Below are 10118 nucleotides of genomic sequence, written 5' to 3' on the forward strand. Positions count from 1 at the left end.
TTAGGGAATATTTAACCTTCATAGATTTTAAAAAATACTGTCATTTAACATTTTTATACGTTTTTACATTTTGAGAGGAATATTACAAATGGGCAGTGTTAAAGTATATTTTCATTCCATAATATGCCATAATTTTTTTTATTTTATTTTTTTAAATGATTTTTCATGATTAGTACTACTTTTCACTACTGTTGAAAAGTTTGGAGTCCGTAAGATTTTTTTTATTTTAAGGAAATCAATATTTTTATTTAGCAAAGATGTATTAAATTATATTTCAAATAATTATTTTAAGTTATTTTAAGCTTGCTGTTCATTATCGAATCCTGAAAAATGTATTACGGTTTTCACAAAAATATTAAGCAGCACAACTGTTTTCAACTTTGATTATAATAAGAAATGTTGTTTGAGCACCAAATCAGAATATATGAATGATTTCTAAAGGATCACGTGACACTCAGCCATCACGTGAATAAATTACATTTTAAAATATATTAAAATAGAACTTTTGAATGGTAGTGTACATTGGAAGTATTTATTTATTTTTATTAGGGAATATTTAACGTATTTGTTTTGCATCGTATCGTAAAAGGTTGTGTTTATTGTGAAATCAGTGTGTTATGGATATGTTTTTGATTTATTTGTTCATTTCTGCTACTAAATTATAAAATGATGTGTGTCTCCAGCCAGTTATTTTAAAGACGTCATTAATTCAAAGTGAGAGTTTTGTGGAGTTTATTCCCTGTCAGTGTTGATGCCATTCTATACTCTTTTTAGACCTTGATGAAATTCACTTTTAGCAGATACATGTTCAAAATTTACAGTTGTTCTATTCAAGCCAAAAATATTGACGACTCATCCTGCACTTCACTGATTTTAGTCCAGAAACTTTCCCTCATCCTTCCACCAATCACGGTTCAATTCTGTGACGTACTGTAACTCAAGCCTACTGGAAAGCAGTGTCGAGCACTAATATCAAGAAGGTCCTTTTTTACTGTATGAATGTGTGAAGGAAATCATACAATATAAGCACCAGCCTCGAGGTATCTCTGAATAGCAAACTCTTGTGTACTTGCAATGTACCAGCATTATTGTACAAGTACTGGGACGACTACACGTATAGCCTACTTGTCTCAGCAAACACTCCTATATTTAAAATGGTCTTGTCTACTTCCATATCTGTAATGAATGAGAATCCACAGTAATATACTGTGGAAAATGCTCTGTATCTCATGAGTTTTATCATTAGCTGTGGTTTCAAGTGTACACCATGCTGAGTGAATGTGCTGAGTTTGCTTGTAGAAATATGTATGACGGCTATTTTCCTACCTGCACTGTTTAGTAATTAATGTCCTTCTTGTAAGTCCTTCATTTTGTGGAATATTATGTATTTTATTAATATATCTTATATTACATCTCTCATAGATCCCAGTTGACTGCGCCAGTGCCAATCATTGTGTGTTGAGGACTTTGCGTCTGATTTGTATTAGAAAGCACTGAATCTCTGTGAAGTCGAGACCTTAACTGGTATTTTTTTGCGTAGTAAATGCCTAGATTTCTACATCAGGTTTGCATTTGTACTGTATAATTTTCATCAGGATTGTTCACCTGCATTGTTGCTTGCTGTGGTATTATTTGCACTGTCTGTAACATATTTTTGTCTTTATGAAACTTGTTCAGTGATTTTCTCTAAGATGAAACAGTGGTCCAAAAATGATTTAATAAACGTAATATACAATTTGACCAACAGGTCTTGGATGTTTTTATTTATTTTTTGATTACAGATATATTGAGAGCTCAGCCTGACTCACATTAATAGTATCGTAGTTTATATTTGCTCAAGTTTTTTTTTTTTTTTTTTTTATTTTTTGAAGTTGCTTCACCTCATAATTTGGACATAGGAGGTTGTACATGATGCAACAGTCACTTGTTTGAACATTGCTTCATTTGTCTGTTCAAATGGCCTCAGATGAACTCTCTAAAGCTCTTGTCAGTGTCTGGAGAGGGTTAAATCTGTATCTGGTCTGACACACACAGCCAACCAAATGGATGAGTTTAGCATCCTAAAGGTGCTTGTGCAGTTTGAGCAAATGTACTGTTTGCTCTGCAAAAAAAACAGTTTGTGCGACAATCAGTAATGCTGATGTTGATCCAACAGATCTTTGCAAAAATTAAATGAGCATTATCTTGCTGGCAGCACAACAGAGGTGGTGAAAGCTTGTGATGTTAGCTGTACTTGGCATTTGATATTTGCTATCCTCATACAGTTTAACATATTGTATACATATTGTTTCTAAAATCACCTCCATGTAGGGTTTTCCCCTCTTCTTCTCTATTTTGTTTTCTCTATTTTGTCATAAATACTCTGGAATTTTGTTTCGTTCAGCCAGCTGTATCTTTTGTATCCCTGTGAGGGCTGATCCAAATGCTGTCTTACATGGCTTATGTAATATGTAACAAGCAAAAGGAGCACTGTGCCTTTAAGACACCCATATTTGGCTTGTATATAATGTTGTGCATTGTTGCTTTTTTATTTGTTGCGCCCAGAGGTGCAGGCATGACCCCGTTCCCATTCCTTTTATAAAAGCACATTCTTAAAGGGGTCATAGGATGCTACATGCACTTTTACAAGTTGTTTGAACTTAAACCTCATTAAAATTTAAAGGAAAATGCTACAAAAACAGCTTGATCTGAAAAGAGCTGTTTTTGACAGTGTAAAAAAGGTGTTTTTTACACTACCATTGAGAAATTTTAACCAAACTATGTTACAGACTTTTCATTAAGACCCTAAAGAATCATATCAACTTGTGGAAAATGGGCATCCTATGACCCCTTTAACACTAACCCTTGTGGGCTCCATATCAGTCTTACTAAGAAAGACAGACAGACAGAGGAGGGAAAAAACATTCCCTGTAGATCTCCTCACATTTGTTTATGTAAATAAATAGGCATACAGTATACATTGAATCTGTAAAGATTAGGTCAGTGAAGAGCTCAGGATGCAAATCAAGTACCAAAAAAACTGAAATTCCATTTTAGAATTGTACTTATAGTACAGTTTATTTTTAGATTCACATCTGTGCACGTTTGAATGAATGTTCGCATATTTAAGTGAAATGGGCTTGTGTATAGAGAACAATAGAAACTGTCCAAAAAAAAAAAAAGCTAAATAGTCGTTTCATGGTGATGGACATTCTTGTCATCATAGGCCAAGTAGCCTATAAAATGACTATGTAATTTGTAAATATCAGCGGCCGCTGAAAAACTTGATATTGTCATTTTCTTTTTCTTTTATCTACTGTATTTTTCTTTTTTCTGTAAAACTGCTTTCAATGAGTACAGTAAAAAGCACTGTGCAATTCATTTGAAATAAACTGAAAACAAAAGCAGATGGGTTGCAGGTCCAGCTGTGTGTTTTGAATTTATTTTTATGAAACTTGTCTAATGGCTTCCAGAAATTTCAACTTGATTCCTTTGTTTCATCACCAAACAAGCAGCACAGATCATATAATATTTTTCTTTTTGTTGCATCTAAATGTGAATCAGCCACGTTTACACTGCCAGTCTACGAAGCAACTGTAACTATTTCCTAAATGTTATATAAATATTGATGAAATGGGCCATGAAAATAACTGCTGCTGACTCTGCAAAAACATTAAGCAGCTCTTATACAAACTTCCTCTGGTATTAAAATGTTTAGAAAACACAAATCGTCTGCATGAATTCAAACAAAATGTATGGAAAACACAGCACAGAGACACCTTTTACATGTTATCCTATGTTTTTAGCCCATCCGATCATGCTGCAGGCTCGGGATTGGGCACACCTCTATATGATCCTTTTTTCTATTGGCTGGGCGCTTCAGTGGGTCGAACTGGCGTAGCGGCTGCCTGACTTCTGATTGGTTCGCTTTTCCGTCTGTCCATGTTGCTTTCTCTTGTGCTGCGGTCTCGGCTGATGTGAGACCAGCTTTAGGAACCAATGGAATAAAAGACATGCTAATTGCGGCGAAGGCAGATATTCTTCCGCCAAACCCTGACAGTAATGCTTTATCCAAGAAACATTAATGGCAGTGGTCAAGAGCGAGCATTATATACAGTATTCAATGTGAACAAGATATTATTTAACACTTTTAGAGACCCTCCAATGTTCCTTTTAATTGTTCTGAATTCTATAATAGGAACTATACGTATATATATCCTTATATGTATTGTAAATGCAGTCTGAAGTTCAAAATAACAATAAAAATATAATATAAATATGTGCTCCATTGTTTTTTCCCCCCTATCATCCTTATTAGTTTGCGTCACTTAACCGTTTTAGTTCATGAAGTTTCATGAATATATAAATGATACAGACTCCCCATCCGTAAACAAGCCGAATCTTTTCAATTAAACTATTGAATCGGTTCACAAAAACCGTTCTGTTTGCAAATCGTCCTGACTCTGTCCGAGCGGTTCTCTAGTCACTGACTACTGAATCGATTACAGTTTTATAACAGTTTTGGTAGCAGGGGCGAACATATGAAGAATATGTTGATTACAGTAATCTCCTTCTCAGAAATGAACTGTTCAAAAGAACCGATTGCCTGAAATAAGTCGGATTTCCTTGTCACCACTATCCGATAGATGAAATTATGAAACAGATAAACCGTCCACCAGGGCAAGCCAACAAATGCAAATGCTGGTAAACTTTATTAAAATTAATTATCAAATAAAATTATTCTGAATCATACATACATTTGTGTAAAAACCTAGCACTACATAAGAAGCGGAAGAACATATGACGGTTGGCAGGGTGGTGTGCGGTTGCGTGGTAGGCGGGGCTTCCGCTGCTGCTGGTTGATTATGTGCGGCTGACGGTCGGAAGTGACCCATGTGTCTGACCTGCACCAATACGCGATCACCGGATCGGCCCGTCAAACTCCCGTAGTACGTTTCTTGCAGTCTTCATAGGTTATTCACGACATACCGGCGCGTGTCATCCGATCATGTCTAAAGACACGGAGGCCAAGAGCCAGGAGATTATGGAGTCGAAGGTGCTGTGGTACCCGGACTCTAAACGAAACACACAAGCGGACCGATTCCGGACTCAAGTGAACCGGGACTTCGGCTTGAATCTGGGTGAGTACTGAGTAGAGCCAGCCTGGGCTAGAATGAATGCAGATAGTACGCCACCTAACAACACACCCATATTCCACAGGAAAACAAAACATAGTACTATGGCATTAATCCCATTAATAGCTCATCCTGGGATTGTCATGGGTTATGTCATGGCCACATTTGAGCAAAAACAGTTTCTCTAACCATGCTTTCAGATGCAGTTTTTGGCCCATTTTCTTTAATTCCTTCAGTTTCATAGGATGGGATGTCTGGACAGATATGTCCATTCATTCATTCATTCATTAATGTGTGCCACATCTCAGTGCATGCTATGAGTTGTCGAACCAGTATTTCAAATCAGACGTGGAATTCCGACGGACAGTATAGAGTGAATAGAGGCTGGCCGTCATATTCAGTAAATATTTTCATAGTGCCATCATGTACGTGCACCTCAGCAGGTGTGGCAGCATTTTCATCTATACCAAAACTGCTTTAACGTTTATCCCATTAAACGAGCTAGTATTTGTTTGCATGTTACTAGTACTTCATAATTAGTAAGTCATTTGAATAGTGCTTAGTACATTTTTCAGTTTCGCCATTTGCTGTTCATAAGATACAGTAGCCTACATACATATTAATTATTCATTTTGCTACTAGTACCCCAATAGTAAAAAGAAGCTATGCACATCTGTTGTTTAGATAACTACTATTTGCTTTCAGCTAGTATGTATTGTAGTTGTTGTTGCTACCTCCTCCAGTATTCTCTCACTAGTTTATAGTTAAATGGAAAATCTTAATAGTAAGAGTGAAGACATTTCAGCATGGTTCATTTCAATGGTATAGGCTACACACCAGTATCTTATAGATAGGGGCTATACTTGTGACTTTTTAATTAATACTAGGAAAACTGTAATTGACACTAGTAAATATTTAAAAATCTGAATATGTGTAACTATTCATTTAATACAAGAAAAAACTGAATTTATGCAGTAAACATGTCAATTGTTACAAATAACAAAGAAATAGGGGGTCAGATCAAATGTAATAAAAGTCTATTATGATTACAGTATTGATTTGTAGTGTTGCACCATTTCTAAACTAAATTAAATAATGGCATGCATTTTGTCTAATGGTACTTTCAATAAACGTCTCTTTTGTTTTGAAGCTAATTATAATGACCTGTATCAGTGGTCCGTGGACAGTTATCCAGAGTTCTGGGCACAGGTTTGGAAATTCTGTGGCATCACCTGTTCAAAGATGTATGAGGAGGTAGGTTTTTTTTTCCCTCACTTTTTTGGCTATATATATATATATATATATATATACTTATGTTTTTGTTTGTCATTTCCGGTTTTGTAATGAGTGGCACCAAGGTTCACATTGCCACAAAATGATGTCACCGTGACAATGAATAATTAGTGTGGACCTGAACTAAGAAATCTGATGATGTAGTCGTTGTCACATTGAGGTGTCCCTGCAATAGATGACATGATGGACAAACTCATTAGTCACATATGATTTGTATAAATTTTGTCCTAACTAGTAAACATTTATGAATTTATTACCATTTAGAACTACTGTCTGAACTACTGCTGGGAATATTTAAAGCTCATATCATATCTCTGGCTGAAAGGGTGTGTTGGGGCTTTTCCGTCTGAGAGAGCTGTAGATTTACTTAAGGAGTGTCATAGGGTAAAACATAATAAAACAACAAAATCTGCAGTCTATATATGGCTTTTTATCTATGTACAATCTTCTTAAACTAATTTTACTGCATGCTCTGTCTTGATTATTTGCTGACTCAAAGATGCTTTTATTAGTTAATTTTATGACAACATGGATTGCAGTATGTTTGTGTAGTTAAACTAACTAATAATTGGGACGGGTGCTTGCCCATATCAAAATACCGGGGTGGTAGCTAGGATGTCTTCTTTCAAACCAGCTTAAATGAAAATGGGCAAATAACTGAAATAAAATAAGTTTAAAATTCATACTAAAATTACTAAAACTAAAACTGAAATAAAAATAAACTGAAGCTAAATAGAAATATAAAAAATAACAAAATTACTAAAACTTAAAATAAATATAAATGAATATAAAAATAAAAGCAAATTCAAAATATTAATAAATACCGTAAAAGTACATAAACAATATTATACTAAAATACTTTTACAATACTATTTTACAATACTAAAATATCACTGTCTCAAACGGATGTACAGTTGTTTGCAAAAAAAAAAAAAAGACATTTTAAAAGGTGCTCCATCAGACTGGCTGATGTGTGACTTTGCTCACTCTCTGTTTCAGGTGGTTGATGTGTCTAAAAGGATATCCGATGTACCTGAGTGGTTCAAAGGCAGCAGACTGAATTATGCAGAGAACCTGCTCAAACACAAAGACCAGGACAAAGTGGCTCTCTATGCTGCAAGTAAGTCACATCCAATTTCTGAACTACCCAAGTTTATTACACGGCTCTCAATCAGCATTCAACATTTTGTATAAGCTATAAATGTCCCTGGTAAGCACGTTGCCTCTTTGATCTCACATGATGAAATAATTTAATCTCAAATCAATATTTCATATGCATTTATTTACTTGCTTGGTAAGTAGCTGAATAATAAGCAGGTCACTTTTGCAAAATACACCCTTTCAGGTTAATCCTGATCTTCCTGCCTGGTTTATTTTGTGATAATAAACTATCTGACTGTTTGTTCTCCCTATTGAATACAATGAGGAAAATCAGAAGTTTTAAGCTTCGTTAGGCAGAGTGTCTGTATAATTTGAAGCTGTGAGCATTATGTTCCGTTTCATTGAATGACCTGGACACCGGCACGTCACTGATGAAGTCCTGACATAATCAGCAGAACTGAATTCAGTGGCAGTCATCCAGGTCATATGAAAACAGCTAACCGTGATTCATACCACATTCCCAAACTGCACCCTTAAGCACTTTCAAGCAATACGAATCTTTTTTTAACTTCATTATTTATCTAAGAACTGCATCAGCTGCATTCAAACCCTGGTTGCCATTGCATCTTTTATGTTAAACTTTTCACTGCACATTTTATTACCAATATATCTCCATGACCAGATACCGCACAAACATCTCCCAATTCAAAACAAGACCCTGCATCTCTGCTGACCACCTTGAGCCATTGTCTATCTGACCTTATACACAAATGGCTACTTTAAAATAGCAACAGCACTGTGTGCATATGTGTTTTATCTGTATAGATAGAATCTGTCATTGCATGGCCTCTGGCTATTGTAACACTAAATGAATTATGCTATCTGTAATTTGATTTGGGGTTTTAGTGTCCGTGTAGGGGCGGGATGCACCTGTAGTTGAGCTTTTATGTTGTGATGGATGTCCTGATGCGGTCCAGGAAAGAGCGGATGTAATTACCAAAGTGGCATCTATCAGAAATGTACCTGCGTCATTGGTCTGTGTCTTCGTGAAACAGGGAGGCTCATTTAACTGAAAAAGTAGATTACATAGGACTCTGGAGCCCAAATTAAATGTAACACTTCATTTACTGATTACATACAGTAATGAAAAACATTACCCGAGTTGACTGCGATATCTCAGCTGCACCACAGTCACAGATGGCAAAGAATTCTCTGGTTGCTCATTAAAGCTAGTGTGTTGATATTTACTGATTTAATGATAGGTAGATTTAATAATAATGAACACAACAACATTTTTACATACAGTACCATTCAAAAGATTTTTTTTTTTTTAAAGAAATATGTTTTATTAAGCAAGGATGTATTAAATTGATCAAAAGTGTCAGTCGCATTTATAATCTTTAAAAGATTTATATTTTGAATAAATGCTGTTCTTTTAAACTTTCTATTCATTAAAGAATCATGAAAAAGTAGTGTATGAATGTTTTTCAGTAACGTATTAAGCAGCACAATTGTTTATTCAACAATATTGATGATAAGAAATATTCCTGAGCACCTAATCAGCATATCAGAGGGATTTCTGAAGGATTATGGGAGACTGCTGTTGAAAATTCAGCTTTTCCATCACAGAAATAAATTACATTTTGAAATATATTAAAATAGAAATAAATTATTTTAAAATGTAATAATATTTCACAATATTAAGTTTAAAAAAATAAATGCAGCCTTTGTGAGAAAAAGGGATTTCTTTCAAAAATATATATTAAAAAAACCTTACCAACCCTCAAAATTTTGATTATTATTATTATTATTACTTATTTATTTTTTTGCTGTCATGTCTTTTTTAGCATGTTTGAGATTTCTAAAAGTTTTTTTTTTTTTTCCTCCTTTTTTTTTTGTAGCTGAGGCGAATGAGGAGATCGTCAAGGTGACTTTCGGAGAGCTGAGGCGTGATGTCTCTCTCTTTGCTGCCGCTATGAGGAAGATGGGCATCAAAACTGGAGACAGGGTCGTAGGTAAGCATTAGGCCTGGGTGATAAAACGGTATCGATATTTATCGACAGTACACCCTCTTCGATAACGATAGAAAAAAATGTTCGATATAGCGCACGATATAGGCACGTGCTATGAGTGACGCAGACCGCACACACAAACACGAACACATGCTGAATTGAGAGCTGTGCCTGACTGTGATGAGATTGTGAATAAAAAAAATTTATATTAGTCGAATTTAAAATAAACATTTGCATTTGAATGCAAAAATAGTACAATCAAATGTTAGGTGTGCATCTGGGAGCGTCATTAGTGGAGCACGAGATGCGGTGATGATTATGATGTAAGTGACGTTGTTGCATTTAAATGTTTTTTAAGTCTAGCCCACAAGACGCGCAGTTGCTGCGTTATTCATTCAAAATATTAGAGAAATATAGTAGCTCAATGCGTAGGAGAAGATCTTGATTAGGTTACCGAAACCAAGCCATTCACACAGAACGCATATTCAGCGCATTTTTTAGACGGACAAATATGACTGCTGCACTCGCGTCTCACACAAGAGATTAATAGAAAGCCATGCAAAGTTAAAACAGTTTAAACTTTTAGAAAACACGTCAC

General features: G+C 35.2%; 1 protein-coding gene across 1 annotated transcript in view; it reads left to right on the forward strand.

Annotated features, from left to right (window-relative positions):
- The first annotated feature begins 4833 nt into the window (after positions 1-4833).
- Positions 4834-10118, forward strand: part of aacs (acetoacetyl-CoA synthetase) — a 33572-nt gene continuing 28287 nt past the window's right edge. The window contains exons 1-4 of the mRNA XM_016553956.1: positions 4834-5120; positions 6265-6368; positions 7407-7527; positions 9410-9523. Coding sequence (XP_016409442.1) covers positions 4988-5120; positions 6265-6368; positions 7407-7527; positions 9410-9523 — 472 coding nt within the window. The 5' untranslated portion in view covers positions 4834-4987. The remainder of the gene's footprint in view (positions 5121-6264; positions 6369-7406; positions 7528-9409; positions 9524-10118) is intronic.

Source organism: Sinocyclocheilus rhinocerous, unplaced genomic scaffold (genome assembly GCF_001515625.1).
Source record: "Sinocyclocheilus rhinocerous isolate Xijiao unplaced genomic scaffold, SAMN03320098_v1.1 scaffold615, whole genome shotgun sequence".
Taxonomy (NCBI): domain Eukaryota; kingdom Metazoa; phylum Chordata; class Actinopteri; order Cypriniformes; family Cyprinidae; genus Sinocyclocheilus; species Sinocyclocheilus rhinocerous.